Source organism: Gopherus evgoodei, chromosome 3 (genome assembly GCF_007399415.2).
Source record: "Gopherus evgoodei ecotype Sinaloan lineage chromosome 3, rGopEvg1_v1.p, whole genome shotgun sequence".
Lineage (NCBI taxonomy): Eukaryota > Metazoa > Chordata > Testudines > Testudinidae > Gopherus > Gopherus evgoodei.
This window is the reverse complement of record NC_044324.1, coordinates 205,684,259-205,705,368: the sequence shown is the minus strand read 5'-3', so window position 1 is coordinate 205,705,368 and position 21,110 is coordinate 205,684,259. Positions and strand designations below refer to the sequence as shown.

General features: G+C 45.5%; 1 protein-coding gene across 4 annotated transcripts in view; it reads left to right on the top strand.

Moving 5' to 3' along the window:
• Positions 1–21,110, top strand: part of APLF (aprataxin and PNKP like factor) — a 111,292-nt gene that overhangs the window by 76,681 nt on the left and 13,501 nt on the right. For 2 of the 4 annotated variants that reach the window (XM_030557866.1, XM_030557864.1), the window contains 3 exons: positions 4,177–4,242; positions 11,397–11,443; positions 14,896–14,937. In XM_030557866.1, the coding sequence (XP_030413726.1) occupies positions 4,177–4,242; positions 11,397–11,443; positions 14,896–14,937 (155 nt within the window). The remainder of the gene's footprint in view (positions 1–4,176; positions 4,243–11,396; positions 11,444–14,895; positions 14,938–21,110) is intronic. The other 2 variants (XM_030557867.1, XM_030557865.1) reach the window with 1 other exon arrangement.

Sequence of the window (21,110 nt, the reverse complement as noted above, 5' to 3'; positions counted from 1 at the left end):
CTCAGCTGTTGTTGCCCAGCACTCTGTCACACAGATTATGAACAAAATGAATTCAATAAAAAATACATTCTTGGAGCCTTGAAAACAACTCTATTGTGGGTATTGTTTCAAGTATATGCTTCAAGGAACCAGGTTTTTTTTTCTTATTGCAGTGATGTGTTGTAAAACCAATCAAAATGCTTCCTCATCTTAAATTTTATTTTGTGTGAGAGGAATATTTTATGAGTCTTGGTAATATTAGCACATTGGATTACATTTGTACATGGACATAATCACTTCTGTAGCTGATTTATTTTTCTCTTGCAGAGAATTGCTACTATATTATGGAGATTTTTCATAAGAGAGTATCTAATTCAGAGCATATTTAAAATTTAGGCCAGGAAAATCACAGAAAATGTAGTTTTCATGTTCTGGATTGGACTAATTTACAGGCAATCTGAAATTGTCAGGTTTTGGAGACCTATGGTAACATATCCATGTATGTACTATTCACTTTCCTCACACTTCCAGGCACTATTTGTACCACTTTTTTTCTATGGATCCTGAAAAATGTTGGGAGTGAACTGCTGACTAGGTAAGTGGTGTAAAAGATTTTGGTTTTGTGGAACATTGGTTCCCCTTCCACTGTGACGGTTACTACATAGCCCTTTCTCTTCATAAAAGGGGAACCAACCTTCCCAGTGAAAGGCTGGGTAGAGTAGTTAAGTTTCCATTTGTATATGTTTTTATTAATAAAACGAAATAATACAAAAGCACAAAATACATATAAACAAATCAAATTAAAATAAAGTGGATTACTATCAAATCATCAAATTTTATCTAATTAGTTTGATTAAATCATATCAAATAAACCAACAATTCCTTATCTCCGCTGTTTTCCCAAGTTGTTAGTCTTATTTAGCTATCAGCCCCCCAAATAATAAGAGATTATCAACCTCAGTGCCAAATAGCTTATACGAGGAGGGCCAAATCCCCTCCAGCCTGAAGCATCTGCGTAAAGTATCAGAGGGGAGCCGCGTTAACTGTATCCACAAAAACAACAAGGAGTCCGGTGGCACTTTAAAGACTAACCTCACTTCTTCAGATGCATGGAGTGAAAGTTACAGATGCAGACATTGAATTCAAGTGAGATTTTTTACCCATGAAAACTTATGCCCAAATAAATTTGTTAGTCTTTAAGGTGCCACCGGACTCCTTGTTGTTTTCGTCTGCATAAAGTGTCCCTGGGGGGCCACAGAACTTCTGTTGGAGTGGCGATAATATTTGTATGTATAGAGGCTGGTGTGCATGGGACTTGCATCTCAGTTCACATTGTAGGTGCTAAGTTAACACACATAAATAAAGCTGTGCTACAATTGTAGTTGGTTGTATTAATTTTTCTTTCTTTAACTGAATGAAAATAATTTAGTTGTGCATGAAGCTTTGCTATTTAATGCTATTTGCATTTTATCAGTTGTACAGAAGTTATATTTCTGTTCATTCTTTTACTGGCTTCACAATAAAGGGACAAGAGATTGTTGCTTTGTCACTTGTGAAGTTTAACTTGAATAAAAAATACATTGAAATGAGAGAGATTAAGAGTGAAAGTTAATTTCATTCATATAATACTTATTAATTCCCTTTCGGCTTTGCTACCAGCTGTAACAAAACTTCAGTAAACTTACCAGAAGGAATCATAGGTGTATAATTATGCAGTGATGGCAAGTTACAGTGGAATATGCTATGTACCTGAAGTTCATTAAATGAAGAGACAAACATTCTTCCCCAAGGGTAATGATAAATATGTATTCCTTTGTATTTAGTAAACATTCATCAGATGAAAACTCAGTCAGTTCTTTCTGTACATTGTAAATATTATTGTTTCTTAATCAGCCAAATGGCTTTACTGTTACTGTATTTTATTCTTACCAAGCCAGCTTAATTTTTTGTTATTTTGACCTATAGATAAGGGCAGGAATAACTTGTTTTTCTTCCTGGATTTCAAGACTTGAGACTGTTAGAAGTTTCAAGATGTGTGTGTTGTCTACAGCTTTTCTAAGTTAATAAAACTGCAATGATATGGAGATGTGATACAGGGATTTTTCTTGAATAAATTAAAGTTATAGTCAACTTATTTTGGAAGTGTCCCTTACGAAGAGGTTATTGCCTGCCAACAAGTGAACTTCTTTCTCTTTTGGACAGTTTAGTGAATAGCAGAATGAGCTATAAAGCAGCACTTATTTATTTAATCAACTGGAAAAAATACATGTGACAAATACGAATTTTCAAATTCTGACGTTCATTGTGTATGAATTAATAATGCCATAACCTTGTTGTTTGACACTCACCATATCCTCAAGCAAACTCAAGTAAAGCATTTGAGGAGGCACACACAAATCTTGTATTAGGCAGTGAAGTACAGGAGAACGATGCAAATACTTGGTGCCACCACAATCAAAGACCCACTAATTCAACTCCCTTGAATTTTATTGGTGATTACCTCTGCTTCCATATGAACAATAGTGAGAATCTTGTATTCTGTGTGACAGATCCAATCCATTAGATATTGTAGGTTTCCTTCTCAGTGTGTGTGCATATATAGATCTAGTCTTGAATATAGCACTTTAGAAGTCATTGACTTACTCCTCTAGTGTTTTGGCAACAGAGTTTTCATTCAGTTAAATATCACTCTGTGCTTCAGACTTCCTTGAAATCTAATATTTTGGGAAATCGTAGTTACAAAATCACAAATCAAATAAACTGCTTCTTCTCTTTGTTTGACAAATTCAAATAAGTGCCTTTTAGAGAATACCTAGACTCTTTTTCTGTGAAATGTAAAGAAAATTAGATTAGTTGAGCAACGGGGATTCACAAGGCAGTGTTTATAGCAAGAATGTTTTTTGTAGATTATATTAAAGCTTCAGCTAATAACAAAGGTGACTGAGTGCTATAAATAACAAATAATATCACATGCCTAGCGATGTGCACTCATCATTATTGAATAATGTGGGTTTCAATAATTGGTGTCTTTAAAAAACAAAGAAGCATCATAGTGGTATATAGCTGAGTTGTTTTCCTTGAATTTTGTTCAAAAATGCATGCAGTTGAACTGCCTTAGGCTTTTTCTGTGGGGAGCCAATACTGGAAGCTACTTTGTCAAACCTTTCTTTAGAAAGCCTTAGCTATATTTACAAAATAGTTGAGCCCAAGATTAGTTACAACTAAGGATGTAAGGCGTTAACCTGCCTGAACTGTTAACCCCCTGGCTGGCCAGCCCCAGCGGCCCCACACCAGCCAGCCCTTTCTTTAATGGGTTAAACGTTTAAACAAAATATTTTTAATCGTTTAAACGTTAAATTTTTTAAATGGGCATTTACATTCCGTGTTACAACACACTTTCTTTTAAGAATACTTAAGGTGGACATGAACTTCAAATTTTAAAAAGTGCATACAAATGAGGCTAAAACTGAATGTCCTTAGTTCATTTTTACATGGTTCTTATGCAGGCAAAACTCATTGACATCAGTAGCTTTGCCTGAGTAAGGATGGAATAGAAGTTTTAAAATTTGGGTCAACATAAATTTTTAACTATGCAATAAAAATTGGTGAGTAAATACAATGCAGGTGAGAAGTCCTGGGAAGATGCATTTCACCCATCCTCAAATTATAATTGACAAAATCACTTACATAGTCAAGTGTGGATATAAAATGAATGTGAACTCCCAAAATATTTTTGGTACTCAGTTACGGAATATCTATATCTGTTAATACAAGTTTTCAAGCAGCCACAAAAAACTGAGAATTCTCGTCTCCCTGATGTCTCTTTATAATGTATTCTTGAGAATTGTCAAATGAGCATTTGCATGAAAACAACCTGCTGTGCCTTCAGTGAGGATCCCAGAATGGCCAGATCGTCTGTCCTGTAAGAATTGAATTGAAACCACAATCTCATTTCATCATAGCCACTGGTGCAAAAATTGTATGGTAACTGCTTTTGGCATATACTATCTTGAGTTGGATTTGAACTGGGTACATAGTGATGAGCGACATTGCTGCTATTATCTGTCTCTGGCTCATAAAGTTTCCCCACCAGCACTGCTGCTGCCATTGACTATATTCTGAGGGGCCCGTGGATCTGTGTGTGTAACTGGAGTATGGAAACCTCCCTTTCACCCTGGAAGTATGTTCTTGTTGCAGGGAGGAGATACTGCTGGAGAAGCTTACGTTACCACTGCCCATGCTGTATCTGAATAAAGTCTCCAGGTATTAATTCAGCAACTACTCACAAGCCCTAAATTCACTCCTTAAAAAATCCTGAATAGGTACATATTGAAGAGTTACACTAATTTCAAACTATACAAAGTCTAAAACTTCTGAACACAGATTAATCTCAACTATCTGACTTGGATGACATGTATCTAAAATTCAGAAAGCCCAAATCTTGAATAGTTGAAGTTTAGATAATCATTTTCCTATACCATCAAGTACAAGTCTGTGGTTTTGTATAGTGCTGTTATTTTTATTGGTGCTGAGCACTATCGGCTCCAACTAAAGTTAATAATTGCTGTGGATACTCGGCATCTCTGAAAATCTGACCCAAATTCATTAGTTCTGTAGTATAGGAACACTGATTAAATGATTAGTAAAACAGAAAACGTTAAATGCAACTGGAAAGATTCTGTTTTTCTGGCTGCTGAGAAATACAGTGATATTGTCAGACCCTGATATAAATTGAAGAACAAAGCACAATAAAGATAATTTGGCAGAATACACTCTTCAGTACAGGGCCGGTGCAACCATTTAGGCAAATTAGGCGGCTGCCTAGGGTGCCTAGTGGTTGGGGGAGCCTAAAAGTCCCCTCAGGCGAGGAGGTGGAATGGAGGTGAGCTGTGGGGGGGGGGGAGCGTGGGGAGGGCTGCCTGCAGTAACGGGAGGGGGGGCGCACAGGGGAACAGCTCCCCACCCAAGCTTACCTCCACTCTGTCTCCTCCGCTGAGCACACAGCCCAGCTCTAAGTCTCCTCCAATCAGCGCCGCAAGCCTGGGCGGGGAGGAGAATTAGAGCAGCGCCAGCGTGCTCAGTGGAAGAGGCAGAGCCGAGGTGAGCTGGGGCGGGCTACCCAGGCAGGGTTAGCTTCCGTGGGGGGAGGTCTCCCCAGGCAGGGTTAGCTGCCGTGGCGGTGGGGGGAAAGGGGGGAAGTCTCCTCAGGCGGGGTTAGCTGCCGTGGCGGGGCTGGGGTGGTCTCCCCAGGCGGGGTTAGTTGCCGTAGGGGGACGGGGGGGATAAGGGTTAGCTGTTGCGGTGGGGGGGATAGCTGCTGCGGAGGGGGGTCTGCCGGGGGGGGCTGAGTTAGCTGCTGTGGGGGGTGCAAGGTGGAAGTTTCACCTAGGGTGCAAAACTTCCTTGCACCAGCCCTGCTTCAGTATGGCACAAAAGTGAGACTTCAGTGTTTTAAAATCAACTTTTTATTGTAAAATTGGACTCATGTATGTTTTTCTGAAAAGCCTCATGTGTAATTGACAGCACATCTAAGTGAACGTGGCTTAACTTAAACGTATGTCCCTTCATATGTGCCTAAAAATGTAGTGTGAAGTTCTGAAAATATTAAAATGTATAAACTATTGTCATAAACTGCTTCACTATGAACACTCGTAAAAACACCGTTAAAAAGAAACTGAAACTAGTACTGTATATTAAGACAATTAGGTTGTTCTAACAGAAATTTTGTCTTTCTGAAATAACAGTAGTAAGATTAAATAGGTATAGTGCTATCTGAAGGCTAGGGGGGGAATAATGCGATAACATCCATCAACAATTCGAGTTGCCAGACATCTGGTTTTTGACCAGAATGCCCAGTCTAAAGAGGCCTTGGTTGCTCTAGTCACTACTGCGGAACAGGCCGCTAAAAGTCCAGTTGGTGGCGCAGCGGGGCTAAGGCAAGGTCTCTGCAAATCCCGGAAGTGGCCAGCATATCTGCTTCTCAGTGCAGGGACAGCCACGGAGATTCCACACGCTTTTTACTCCCTGAACGCTGGCTCTGCAGCTCCCATTGGCCGTGGTTCCTGGACAGTGTGCAGAGCCCCCTGGCCCCTCCACCTAGAAGCTGGACATGCTGGACATTTCCTGGAGCCCCCTAAGATAAGCGCTGTTTGGTTCCCAACTCCGTGCCCCAGCCCTGAGCTCCCACCTGCACCCAAACTCCCTTCCAGAGCCCGCATCCCCTCCCCTCCCCTCCCCCACCCCAACCCCCTACCCCAGCCCTGAGCTCCCTCCTGCATTCCAAACTCCTTGGCCCCAGCCCCGAGCCCTCTCATGCACCCCAGACCCCTCATCCCTGGCCCTATCACAGAGCCCTTACCCCCAGCCGGAGTGAGGGTGGGGGAGAGTGACTGACAGAGAGAGCGGGGATGGAGTGACCAGAGGTGGGGCGTTGGAGGTGGGGTTGGGCCTCAGGGAAGAGGCGGGGCAAGGGTGTTTCGGTTTTGCGCAGTTAGAAAGTTTGCTATCCTAACAACAACAACTGAAAATAACACTGTCTTGTATGGAATGTTGCTTGTGTTAGTTGGCTATCACCCATTAGACCTGCAACTTTGAGTGGAAACTAAGAAAACTAAAAGAAAAGGGGCAGAAACCATCAAATGAGGGGCGGGGAAGCCCCCACTCTTGGAGTCCTTTGTATTGTATCTCTGTCATCCATAGGTACACTGGTCACGTGATGGACTCCTGGAACTTTCCATGGTTTTCCTCCAAAACCCTCACACACATCAGGACTTTGTCTTATCTGGAGAATGTTTGTTTGTTTTTTTTTGTAGTCCAAGCACACATTATCTCTGAACAGTCTGTGAACCTATCAGTAGAAGTCCAGGTTCCCAAGACAAGTCAAAGTAGACTCATTCTCTTAGCAAGACTCTGGTTCGGAAAATTACACCTTCCTATATGGTCTATTATCCTTAGGCCATTAGTCTTTTTCCCAAATGCAGTGGGTTCCACTGTATTGACTGACAGTACAGTGTAGTTTCTGAAAATGGGGGACGCATGTGTTGGGTAGCAGATTGGACAAAGCTCAAGGAGACCCCAAGATCTGTGGATTTAGACCTTTTTGCTCCTTAGTTCCTCTGGTTCTGGAGGTCCTGTAAGTTTTTCCTCCAGAGGGGAGCCTTCACAGCAAACACTGCATACTGAATCTCATGAAATTGTAAGAGTCCTCTTGACTTTACTATGGGAGGCTACAGTTTGGCTCTCAGAATTGTAGACCTGATCCAAAGGCCACTGAAATCACTGGAAAGTTTCTGTGTTAGCAATAAATTCAGTGATGAGGACAGGGTTACATAGTTTGTTTAGGGATATTCATGAACAAAGAACTGTAGAAACTAGAATTACAGACTGTAGATCAAATGTCCTACTTAAACAGATTTAATGAAAAGTTACCGCTGTCTTCAAAATTGCACGTTTGAGCAAATATGCTGTTTCAGGCTGTGTGCTAGTTGTACATATCTCATTTCCTCTGTAGGCCAGATATCATTTGTTTCATACTTTGTGGCTTCATACTGTTTTAATTCCATTTTTAAAGGTAAACTCTGACATCTCAGTACAGGATCCCCTGTGATTCATGGTGCAGGCTTTCAGGATCTTGCATGATTATTATTTTTTGAAGTGTTTTTATGACTCTAGAACAGGGGTTGGCAACCTACAGTACACGTGCCAAACATGGCACGCAAGCCAATTTTGAGTGGCACGCTGCCGCAGTCCTGGCCCCCGACTCCACTCAGCTCCCCCCCCCTCACTGCTCTCCCCTGCGGGGGCAGGAGGCAGAAGCTTGGTCCTGCAGCAGCCAAGCTTCCCTCAGCATGGTGCTTTCCTGCCCCTCCCCCTCTCCTTCCCTGTGCCAATCAGCTGATGGCCCTAACGAGGGGGAGGGGGAAGAGCAGCAGCATGTACACAGCTCCGTAGAGGGCACAGAGAGAGGTAGGGATGGGGCCTTGGGGAATGGGGTGGAACAGGGCATATCCCTTCCAGCCCCCTGCCACGAGCCGCTCATGGCAGGGGGCTGGAAGCACCACTACGAGCCGAGCACCCCAGCCCTCTGCCCTGACCCTCCACACCCCCAGCCCTTTGCCCTGACCTTCGAACCCCCCCCACACCCAGCCTTCTGCCCTGCACCCCCCACACACCCCAGCCATCTGCCCTGACCCCTGAACCCCCTCACACACCCAGTCTTCTGCCCTGCACCTCCACTGCCCCCATCCCTCTGCCCTGACCCCTGAACCCCCCCACACACAGCGAGCCTTCTGACCTGCACCTCCACAGCCCCCATCACTCTGCCCTGACCCCTGAACCCCCTCCTCACAGCCTTCTGCCCTACACCCCCCAGCCCTCTGCTCTGACCCCTGAACCCTCCCACACACCCAGCCTTCTGCCCTGCACCCCCCACACACCCCAGCCATCTGCCCTGACCCCTGAACCCCCTCACACACCCAGCCTTTTGCCCTGCACCTCCACTGCCCCCATCCCTCTTCCCTAACCCCTGAACCCCCCCACACGCCCTCTGCCCTGAACCCCCCCACACACCCAGCTTTCTGCCCTGCACCCCCCAGACTACCTCTGCCCTGACCCCTGAACCCCCCCCACACAGCGAGCCTTCTGCCCTGCACCTCCACAGCCCCCATCACTCTGCCCTGAACCCCCTCCTCACAGCCTTCTGCCCTACACCCCCCCAGCCCTCTGCCCTGACCCCTGAACCCTCCCACACACCCAGCCTTCTGCCCTGCACCCCACAGCCCCCACCGCTCTGCCCTGACCCCTGAACCCCCACACACAACCAGCCTTCTGCCCCACACCCCCAGCCTTCTGCCCTGACCCCTGAACCCCCTCACACACCCAGCCTTCTGCCCTGAACCACCCCCACACACACCCTCCAGTCCTCTGCCCTGACCCCTGAACCCCAGCCCCAGGTCTGGGGTCCTGGCCGCAGGCCCTGCTCAGCCCACTGCCAGCCTAGGTGAACAAAACCCTAGGCTGGCAGCGAGCTGAGCAGGCTGGCGGCATAAGATTAGCATTTTAATTTAATTTTAAATGAAGCTTTTTAAACATTTTGAAAACCTTGTTTACTTTACATACAACAATAGTTTAGTTATATAACATAGACTTATAGAAAGAGACCTTCTAAAAACGTTAAAATGTATTACCAGCACGCGAAACCTTAAATTAGAGTGAATAAATGAAGACTCGGCACACCACTTCTGAAAGGTTGCTGACCCCTGCTCCAGAAGCTTTCTGACACCTGTAATAAAAATCCCAGTCAGTTGCATGTGATTGCCACTCTTTATTTTTCCTGTTTCTCAGTGTGCAAGTTGAGTAAATAATCATCCCTTATCACAGCTTCTATAAAGACCACTAATTATAGCAAAAATTTAAGATGCAGGAGGGAAAGAAAATTAATCTTGATTTTTTTTTCTTGTGAAGTGGGAGGTGATTTTATTTTTATCTACCACCATATTTCTACATAGAACTAACGAACCATCTTCTTCCTCCCTTGCATTGATCTCTGCTATTAACACTCTAAGTTATTTCTATTGATGTTAATGAGATTTGAAAACAACCTCAGGGGAAAGTTGAGAGCACTGCTGTGAAATTAAATTCTAAACAAAATATAATTCTTAATATGGGTTTACTAATTAAGGTTCATTCCTGCAAGATGCTGAGTACTCTAGCTCTGATCCAGCAAAGTACATGAACATGAGTGGTCCCACTGACTTCAAGGGCTGTATTGCTGGTGATTAGAAAAAACAGACAAAAACTTACCTTGGGTGCTAACTTGACTGATTCTTGGGGCTAGTAATTGAGAGGAAAAATAGTTTTTACTTGTAAATGGAGCATATTTGCATAGAAATCTGTGACAGATGATAAACAAAAAACTCTGCCATAGAGTTTTTACAGTCTGTTTCCAGTGTACAAATCTATTTTGTGGGGGATTTTTTTTGTTCGTACACTTCCTGCACAATATTCAGCACATGAACACTGTCTACAATGACATTTGAGTTGAATCCTCTTTGACATGTATGAAACTTAAATGTAATAAGTAATTAAAATGTAAAATGATTAACTTGTTTAAAAATAATTGGGCATGTTCCTTGCTGAAGTAAGACATTTATAGTATTATCTGGCTAGCTTTAGCCTTTTAAAAATATATTTCCTGCCCCTTTTGAGGGTATGTGCATGGGTTGGGCATTGGAACTCATGTAAAAGAGTCTAGGGAATACATAACCAATGATGGTTCGTAATAAATCAACATTGTGACGGGGTCTTCGGGGTGCAGCCTGGGCTATGGAACCACTGAGCCCTCCAAACCCACCAGTCTGAGCTGTCTCTCACACTATGATACTAATGTCAAGTTACAAGCCTCTGACAGGCACTGCACTTACATAGACATCCACAGTACACAGACATCTCAGTACCACATATAGCAATACTTCACATACAGTGATAGTACGTACAACCCAATATTCAGCAAATCAAATGATTTGAAAATGACTTTTAAAATGATACCTTACAAGGCATGCATTGTACATAATATATAATCATATCACAGTGATGAATATGGGGGTTCTAGGGTGCTATTTTGAGGTATAGAAGTGTCACAAACATGGACCTATTATGCTTTTGAAAATGGTGAACAAACTGGGCTGAACAAATGAGGCGTGTAGGGGAAGGATGGCGCCGTGATTAGGACACTAGCGAACAACTTGGGAGGCCTGAGTTCAGTTTTCTGCTCTGTCACAGACTTCCTGTGTGACTTTGGGCAAGTCATTTATTCTCTGTGTGCCTCAGAGCTCCATCTGTAAAGTACAGGTGATAAGAACATAAGAATAGCCATACTGGATCAGACCAAAGGTCCATCTAGCCTAGTACCCTGTCTTCTGACAGTGGCCAATGCCAGGTGCCCCGGAAGGAATGAACAGAACAGGTAATCATCAAGTGATCCATCCCGTCACCCATTCCCAGCTTCAGAGGCTAGGGACACCATCCCTAGGGACACCTATCCTCCATGAATTTATCTAGTTATTTTTTGAAAGACCATATGAACTAGGAAATACTAAGAGGAATATATTAAAGATTGAGGCACAGTAGTGGGGGTTTATAAGTGCCATAGATAAATACTATGAGAGTGCTGATTCTAGCAAGCTAAAGTCAGTTATATTGATTACTGTAACATACTGAGGTGCTGTTTCTTTTTACTATTATATCAAGAGAGCTGCAGATAAGTGATTTGAAACTCCATAGTGATTAATTTAAATTTCATTCACGTCCCCTAAAGTTTGATGATTGCTTCCATTGTGCAGTGAATAATTCTTGAATGAAGAAACGTGTGATGCAAGGGCAGGAAATGATTTTATTGTACTGGTTTTCATTCCTTGCAGGAAGAATCCACAGCACAAGCTTGAATACAAGCACAGCGCACCTCCAGGTAAAGACTCTTGTTCAAAACTTTAAAAAATAAAAACAGTGATACACACTTAAAAGGGCGTATGAAATGGTTTATGCTTCTATTTTGCTTTACTCATTTGTATTTGTCACTTACTATACAACTCTGCAGTGTTGCCATTCCTAATGCTTTAATTCTTTCCCTGCAGTTGTCCACAGTAAAGATTATTACTTTTCTACTCCACTTAAAATTTGTTTCACTGCTAACTATTTTAGATGTCTTTTGATCTGAATAACCTCACTAGGTGGTTCAAATGCCAACAGTATGACATGTACATGCATGGTTTTTATACCATACAGACACACACCAAGAAGTAATAGATATTTGAATCAGTTGGTGGCTTTTACTCCAAACACTTAATGGAACAAGAATTCCATAATTTGAGAGACTCTGATTTTTAAGATGTGACAATCTCAATAAAAGGTTCTGGGTTTTTTTTGCTTCTGGCAGGGGATCTTAGTAAAGTAGCACAGTGAAAGAAGGAGTTAAAAATGTAGAATGTAGTGTTTGTGATGTTTGTTAAAAAAAAAGTTTGTCTATTTTCTAAACTAGCGGTCCTCTGCATCTAAGATACCAAGTACACCTCTACCCCGATATAATGCAGTCCTCGGGAGCCAAAAAATCTCCCATGTTATAAGTGAGGCTGCATTATATCAGGGTAGGGAGAGGAACTGCTCCCTGCCCCAGCTCATCTCTGCTCTGCGTCCGTCTCCTCCCTGAGTGCGCTGCTGCCGCTCCACTTATTCCTTCCTTCCAAGCTTGCCGCGCCAATCAGCTGTTTGGCCCGGCAAGCCTGGAAGGGGGTCGGGGAAGAAGCGAAGTGGAGGCGGCGCTCTCAGAGGAGGAGGCGGAGATGAGCAGTAGCGGCTGCTCCTCCACTGAGCACAAGTGGCACCGTGTCAATTTCCTGGCGCCTTTGTACTCACCTGGGGGAGTGATTAAAAAAAAAAAAGGCGCCACCCACTGCGGCGCTTTTATTTTACTCACCCGGTGGCACTCCAGGTCTTCGGTGGTACTTCAGCGGCAGGACCTTCACTCGCTCCAGGTCTTCGGTGGCGGGACTGTCACTCGCTCCGGGTCTTCAGTGACATTTCAGCTGTGGGACCTTTAGTGCCACCGAAGACACCTGCCAAAGACCCAGAGTGCCACTGGGTGATTAAAAGCACTGCAGCGAGTGACACCTTTTTTTTTAATTACTCCCCCGTTCCCTCCACCTGGCTATGCCACTGGAGATGAACTGGACCAAGGAGCGGTTCCTCTGCATCCCCCCTTACTTGCTGTGGCCCTCCCCAGACCCCCCCCCATCTCACCTCCGCTCCGCCTCCTCCCACGAGCACGCTGCAGCGCCGCTTCTCCCCTCTCCCTCCCAGGCTTGCCGCACCAATCAGCTATTTGGTGTGGCAAGCCTGGGAGGGAGGAGAAGCGGAGCTGAGCAGCATGCTCATGGGTGGAGGAGGCGGAGGGGTGGGGAGCGGTTCCTTGGTGCCCCCCCCTTACTTGCTACAGCTCCCCTATCTCAGCTCACCTCTGCTCCTCCTCTTCCCACAAGTGCACCACAGCTCCGCTGCTCCTCCCTCCCAGGCTTGCCAAACAGCTGATTGGCACAGCAAGCCTTAGAGGGAGGAGAAGTGGAGCTGCAGTGCGCTCTTAGGAGGAGACGAAGCAGAGGTGAGCTGAGGGAGGGGGACCGGGGGAGGGACGCAGCAAGTAATAGGCGGACGCAGACGAACCACTTGTGGTAACACGAATTCGGATACACGGAGGTAAAGCAGCCCTGTCCCCCGGAGCGCTGCTTTACCGCGTTATATCTGAATTTGCATTATATCGGACCGCATTATATCGGGGTAGAGGTATAGTTCCATATTTTCTTCCATATTGGGGGACTTGGACAGAGTTTAATCAGGATGGAATCTAAGTATTCATTGAAAAGCTATTTTTCTAGCATTTCAGGTTGACGTAATTAGATTGATTGAACACTTAGCATTGGAAAATATTGAAGTTTTACATTTTTCTCTAAGAATGTTATCAAATTTATTTTTTAATTGTTTTTAAGTGTACTAAGCTTTTTCAAAAATTATACAAATCCATCCTTCAACCATACAAACACTTAAAGATTTTTAATTGAATACAGCTATGCAAATGTAATGCCACTCTGTTCAGAGTTTCCCAAGAATTAGGGATCACGGCAACGTTATTGCTGCAGGAGAAACTGCAGTTATTTCAGTGATCCAAACCTGAAAAATTAGCCCTGTGTAACTCGAAAGTTTGTCTTTCACCAACAGAAGGTGGTCCAGTAAAAGATATTACCTCAACCACCTGTCTCTTATTTCAATAACACAATGATCTAAAAAAACATACAAGCGTATTGCTGTATTCTATGATTCTATATTTGCAACTTTTTTAAATGTTCAGCTATTGTGTCCCTGAAGGATAAACCATAAACCAATATGCCCCCAGGGTTGGAGCTCTGGAAAGGAGTGTACTCAAGCAACGGTAGAGTTATGGGATACTGGCACTAGTCTTGGGAGTCCTGTCAGTTGGATTGCAGGGTCTCAGCTCTCTGAAAGGGGTGTTGGACAGAGGATCTGTATCCTGAGGGTGTGCCCAGAAACCCCAAGCCAGAAGCAGTGCCTGGCCTCTGTTCAGACTCAGGAAGCTTAAAGCTCACAGGACCCAGTGAAGTGAGACCCAAAAACAGCAGCCTAGTGCAGTGCTTCTCAACCAGGGGTCTGCAGGGCTCTGGGGGGTCACAAGCAGGTTTCAGGGGATCTGCCAAGTAAGGCCAGTGTGAGATTTGCTGTGGTCCAGGGCAGAAAGCCGAAGTCCCACCTCATGAGTCTGAAGCCCAGGGCCACGAGCCCTCCATCAGGGGCCGAAACATGAGCAATGCAGCTTCACAGGGGCCCTGTGGTGTGGGACCCCAGGCAGTTGCCCTGCTTGCTACCCCCTAATGCCGACCCTGGCTTTTATATGCAGAAAACCAGTTATTGTGGCACAGGTGGGTCGTGGTGTTTTTATAGCATATGGGGGAGGGGAACAGCTCAGAAAGAAAAAGATTGAGAACCCCTGGCCTAGTGAGCTCTACGAGGGCAGTATGAAATCATAGATCTGGTTTGCTGGCACAGAAAAGGTGTGGGATCAAACATGGAAAAGGTTCATGAGAGGGTTACTATCTCGGGAAAAAGAACAGGAGTACTTGTGGCACCTTAGAGACTAACAAATTTATTTCAGCATAAGCTTTCATGGGCTACAGCTCGTTTTTTCGGATGCATAAATACATAAATGTACATAGTAAATACAATCACCAGCGCAGTTATGTTAAAATGTGGGAATGAACTCTTTTTATTTTTGCAGTCTCAGTTGCTGTTACATCACAGAGTTCTGCTAGATTGTAGTTTCCTTGGTAAAAGCTTTTTTTTTTTCTTTCCATTTAGAAACTGAAACAAGAAGAACTAGACAGAAAACTACTAAAAGAGGTTAGAAAGTTCTAATTTTTTAAAGGACCTGTTACTGTTGTGATGGTGGTGGTTGTTTTAAAATCATGCACATGAAAGACAAAGCAGGTTAGATGTATTGGTTTCAGTTAGAGATGGTGTAATATTGAAGTACTTTATCATGAATGCTACTTGCTAGGTTTCTAGTTGGGGAAGGGGCATTATTTTCTTTCAATGAGTGCCCCTGCACTTCGTACTGCAGGGTGTTCTATGCAAATGTATTCTAGATAAGCAGACCTAGTTTTACTCTGGAAACTGCAAAGTATCTTTTAAGTTTAAAGATGAACACCGAATGACTTAAGCCAGTTAGTTCCCTAATATTGCCTAGAGGTAAAAGGCAATAAGATCAAAGGAATCAGTATTTCAGCTATAACTGTTTAAAGGCTGTTCAGTAAAGGCTTACTGCCCAAAACATTGCCCTTTTGCCTTAAGCTATGTTCTAAAGAACATGAAGGTAATTTACATTGTGTGCATGTATACATGTGCCATTGAGCTTTTCGTAAGTTTAATTTTGTATCTGAAATATTAATGCCTCATAAGGTGTTCTGAATTAGAGGTTCGCTAAAATGCTTACCAAGGAACACTGCTTTATCATTTTTCATCTGTATGTGAAATATTAACATTCTTTTATAATGCTGTCACTGAAGATGTGTTGATTTGTTTTGAATTGTTTATCCCTTGTTTTAAACAAAGGTCACTAACCAAGAGATACAAAACATATGTTTATATTTCTTAAAACAATAGGATGGAGGCTGGCACAACTGATTAAGAGAGCTTTAACTAATAATTTGGGGGAGGTGGTTGAGAGATGTCCAGGTAATCTCCATGCTGGATTTTAACATTGAGAGAGAAGAAAACGAATTAAGAAAGGATACAGCTGCGGGTAGGAGATTGGACATCAGGAAGGGTAGTGTAGATACCAGTCTAATAGGAATGTCTGGGCCTAATTGGCTTTGCTCATGTTCTTTACCCAAACAGCAAAAATTAAGATGTTTGTACACCAGTGCGAGGAGCCTAGGTAACAAAATGGAGGAACTAGAGTTACTGGTGCGGGAAGTGAAATCAGATATTATAGGGCTAACAGAAACATGGTGGAACAGTAGTCATGACTGGAGTACAGGTATTGTGCTGTTTAGGAAAGACAGAAATAAAGGCAAAGGTGGTAGAGTAGCATTGTATATCAATGATGAGGTAGACGGTAAAGAAGTAAGAAGGGATGGAATGGATAAGACAGAAGAAGGATGAATTCAAACTGGAACAGGTACAGAGAAGGGCTACTGCAATGATCCGAGGAATGGAAATCCTGTCGTATGAAAGGAGACTCAAAGAGCTTGGCTTGTTTAGCCTAACCAAAAGAAGGCAAAAGAAGGGGAGATATGATTGCTCTCTGTAAATATATCGGAGGAATAAATACCAAGGAGGGAGAGGAATTATTTAAGCTCAATACCAATGTGGACACAAGAACAAATGGATATAAACTGGCCATCAGGAAGTTTAGACTTGAAATTAGATGAAGGTTTCTAACCATCAGAGGAGTGAAGTTCTGGAACAGCCTTCCCAGGGGAGCAGTGGGGGAAAAAGACATATCTGGCTTCAAGACTAAGCTTGATAAGTTTATAGAGGGGATGGTATGATGGGATAGCCAAATTTTGGCAATTAATTGATCTTTTACTATTAGCGGTAAATATGCCCAATGGCCTGTGATGGGATGTTAGATGGGGTGGGATCTGAGTTACTACAAAGAATTCTCTCCTTGGTGTCTGGCATGTGAGTCTTGCCCACATGCTCAGGGCTTAGCTGATCGCCATATTTGGGGTCGGGAAGGAATTTTCCTCCAGGGCAGATTGGCAGAGACCCTGGAGGTTTTTCACCTTCCTCTACAGCGTGGGGCACGGGTCACTTGCTGGAGGATTCTCTGCACCATGAAGTCTTTAAATCATGATTTGAAGACTTCAGTAGCTCAGACATAGGTTAAGGATTTGATACAGGAGTGGGTGGGTGAGATTCTATGGCCTGCATTGTGCAGAAGGTCAGACTAGACCATCATAATGGTCCCTTCTGTCCTTAAAGTCTATGATTTTATGATTTTAGGTAGCAGTGTCCATTTAGCTTGCACATGCTGTCCCTCTCTGATGGTCTGCCTAGAGGCTATCCACTGCTGTGCTGGGGAACCCCTTCATTTCCTTCTCAACCACCTTTGACCTTCAGGGGAGCAAGAGTTGTCCCTTCCTTGTCTGCATCATTAGCATAAGTAGTAGTTGGTTTTGGTGCTGTTGTTCTTAATAGTTAGTGTTTTGTTGCCCTGTTGGATTTAAAAAAAAAACAAAAAAAGAGACAGAGAAGAAAAAGTGCTTCACTTTTCATTTTCCCCTTTTTGGGGGCGGGGTCCCCCCCTTTGTTCCCTCAGGGGTGTTTAGAAGACATTCTAACTTCTTGCAGTTTAAAAATAAAAAGGAGAAAGAGGAAGAAATGGCAAGACTATCTCTCTTTTGTATTCTTCACTGCTAGAGGGTCATACCACCCTCCCACCACCTGGGGTATACGGGCTCTCCCATGCTTCAAGAGGTGCCTCTCCTGCAAGGAGTCGATTCTAGTAACAGACAGACATTCTCACTGTGCCCAGTGCCTGGGAGAGGTCTCTTATCCCTCAAAAGCGCTCCCTCTGCCAGCAGCTAAAACAGAGGTCTTGTAAGAAACAGGAGCTGAAGTTAAAATTCTTCCTTGTGGAGAAGGCACTTCAGCTACCAGAGGACTCCGCCGCTGACCCCAGGTCATCCCTGGAGCTTTCAACTTCAAAGGGGAAGTAGAGTTATAAAAAAACCCGGCAGATTCCCCCATAAAAACTCGAGAAAAAGAACTGTGGTGTAAGAGCACTGCCAGCTTCCCCCACCCTCATTTCCTTCTTGCCACCAGTGATGGTGCTGGAACATCTGCTGCTTCAGCTAGCGTTGCGTTTCGTTCACTGTTTCTTCCAAACGTTTTCCTGTAAAATAGTTCCCTTAGTGTTAGTTCTAGTTTAGCGGTCCCAGACGGGACTCAGCCTGGGACATGCCCCGGTCCCCCGGCTTTAAGCCCTGCGATCGTTGTAAGCAGCCTGTGCCCACCAGCGACCCACGTATTAGTTGTTTGAGATGTCTGGGCGAAGGATACATAAGCAACAAGTGAATCTGTAATCCTTCAAACCCTGAACAAAAAAGGAAAGAGACATCCGTCTCAGCACCCGATGGAGTTGGCGCTAACACCAGAGCAGAGGTCCTACTTGGCCCTGAGCACTGCAGCCTTGGTGTGGCGCACCCTGCTGGCACTGTCTTTCAACCATCACCCATTCCCCTCCCCGGCTCCAGTCAAGAAGCCAAAGAGAAGCACAAGGGGACAATCCCCCACTTCCCATAAGGGAAAGGACATGGCTGGAGGAGCGCCAAGACCCGTGCCGGGTGGCCGTTCCAGGTGGCTCGACTCCATCAGGGAGTCAGGCTCCAGCTCAAGTTGAGTGGTCCAGCCCATCCCACACTATGCCTGCCACCCCAGATAGGGCCTCCATCACCTAGATGTCCTATCGACACTAGAGGCCCTGCAGGCAATGCAGGAGATCCTGTCGCTAACAGTGCCGCCCACTCCGCCGGTACACCGGTCTAAGGGTAACCCTCCCTTGAGACCTTACCATGTGTACCATTGTGGGGGACGTCCCACCAGCACTTGCCCACTCAGAGCCATCATGCCTGGGAGGCAGGGTCAGCGAAGCCATTTTCAGTCTCCAGACCCTGGGCACTGACAGCGGGATTCGAGGTGCGGTTCGCTGGTAACCCAGTGCAGACCTACCAAGGCACGCCCCTGGCAAGAGCATCAAGATCAGCCTTTCGTGTCCCAACGGCCTCAGCACCAGTCATGTGAACCATCAGTGAACATGGACAGCAGTCGCCAACCCACTGTTGCCAGTCCCCGCGGTTGGGGAGATCCTCGCAGCGACCGTGCCACTCCTGGTCCCATTCCAAGTCCTGGTACCGGTCAAGCAGCATGAGGCATAGATCGCCAATTTGTCGATGGTCCCAGAGTTCCCACATGAGAGACTCATCTCAGTCGGTCAGGTCGACATCAAGGCATAGTGGCCGGCACCACATGGAGAAGGAATTCCGGTCCACTTGATCATGGTCGCCTGGGAGTGACCACTCCAGCTCCGGAACTGAGTCCTTGATAGTGATACAAGCTCTGGCACTGGCGGTACCATCCACATCACCAGCACCACGACTGACCCCATGGGCCCAACACCAGTGGCTGCCGGCAGCCTGGAACCCATGGGGGTTTCACCAGCCCTTGCAGACAGTCTGCTTGATGGTGGGGGCTTCAGATGGGGCTTCAGCCTCAGCATCCTGCCCTCCATGAGAGATGGAGGCCCCAGAATTCAGGACGCCCCTCCCAGGCCCATGTGCAGACAGTGGAACAGCCTACTGGACCACCAGGGAGCATGGTAGTGCCCACAGCACCAGTGTCATCCTCATTGTCGCCAGATGAAGCCATCACAGGTCCTCCTCACCCAGTTCCACAAGATGATTCTAAGGCTCATCAGGAACTATTGAAAAGTGTCGCCTCCAACCTGGGGCTCCAGGCAGTGGAGCTATAGGAGCCATCAGACTCCCGATTTCACATCCTCTGGTCCACGGCACCTGCTAGGGTGGCTTTGAGCCTGCACAAAGGGGTATCAAAATTATTGATGCCCTATAAACCCCCTCTTCCCTGCCTCCCATTTCGAAAAGGATGGAACGTAAATACTTCGTGCCAGCTAAAGACCACGAGTAACTCTACACCCACTCGACCCCAAACTCTCTCAGTGAGGCTGTTAATCAAAGGAAGAGGCGGGGCAACCTGAGCCTATGCCCAGATATAAAGACTTGAAGACACTGGAACTGTTTGGGCGAAAGATTTATTCGTCTTCTAGCCTTCAATTGAGAGTGGCCAACCAACAAGCCCTCCTCGGCCCCTACGATTACATGTCGCAGGTCCTGGCCAAGTTCTAGGTTTCGCTTCCTGAAGGGTCCAGGAAGGAGTTCCAGGCGATCCTTGAGGAGGGCACTGCTGCAGTGAGGGTGGCCCTCCAGGCAGCTTCAGATGCAGGGAACTCCGCGGCTTTCACCATGGTCTCACCCATCTCCGTGCTCTGGGCATCCTGGCTGCTCCTCTTTGGCCTGTTGACAAAGGCTCAGCAGTCTATGCAGGACCTTCCCTTCGACGGCCAGGCCCTGTTTGCAGAACAGACTGATAGTAAGCTGCATGGGCTCAAGGACTCCTGCACTACCCTGAAAACTCTAGGGCTGTATGTCCGCTGTCCTGCCCATAAGCGGTTCAAACCACAGCCAGCTCAGGGACAAGGGAGCCAGTCCTGACAGGAGCCACCCCACAAAAAGAGCAGGGGCTACAAACGCCACCCAAACCACCCATCCCCTCCCTCTGCCCAATCAGGCTCGACCTGCAATAAGCAGGGGAGCAAGCGGGCATTTTGAGAGTGTGCCTGAGGGCGGATTATACCCCAGATATATCTTTCCTGCCTTTCTCCAACTGCCTTTCTTTTTTCCTCTTGGCATGGGCCACCATAACCTCAGACCACTGGGTGCTCAGTACAGTGGCGCAGCATTATACCCTACAGTTTCAACCTCCCTACCCCCCGTCCCCATCCCTCTTGAGGGACCCCTCTCACAAGTGTCTCCTCGTGCAGGAGGTAGAAGGGTTGCTGCAGCTGGGTGCAATGGAAGAGGTTCCCTGCGAGTACACAAATGAGGGGTTCTATTCTCAGTACTTCTTATCCCAAAGGCCTGGTCTACAGCCCATCCTGGACCCATGAGACCTGAACAAATACCTAAAGAAGTTGAGGTTCCGCATGGTCTCCCTGCCCTCCATCACCCCCTTCCTGGATCCGGGAGACTGATAAGCCACCCTCGACTTGAAGGACGCATACTGTCATATAGCGATCTTCCAAGAACCCAGGCGCTTCCTACGCTTCATGATCGGATCAGACCACTGTCAGTTTGCAGTCCTCTCTTTTGGCCTACTGACAGCATCAAAGGTGTTTACAAAGTGCATGTCAGTAGTAGTGGCTTACCTCAGGCATTAGTGTATCCAGATCTACCCATACCTCGACAACTGGCTGGTCAAAGGTCGATCCA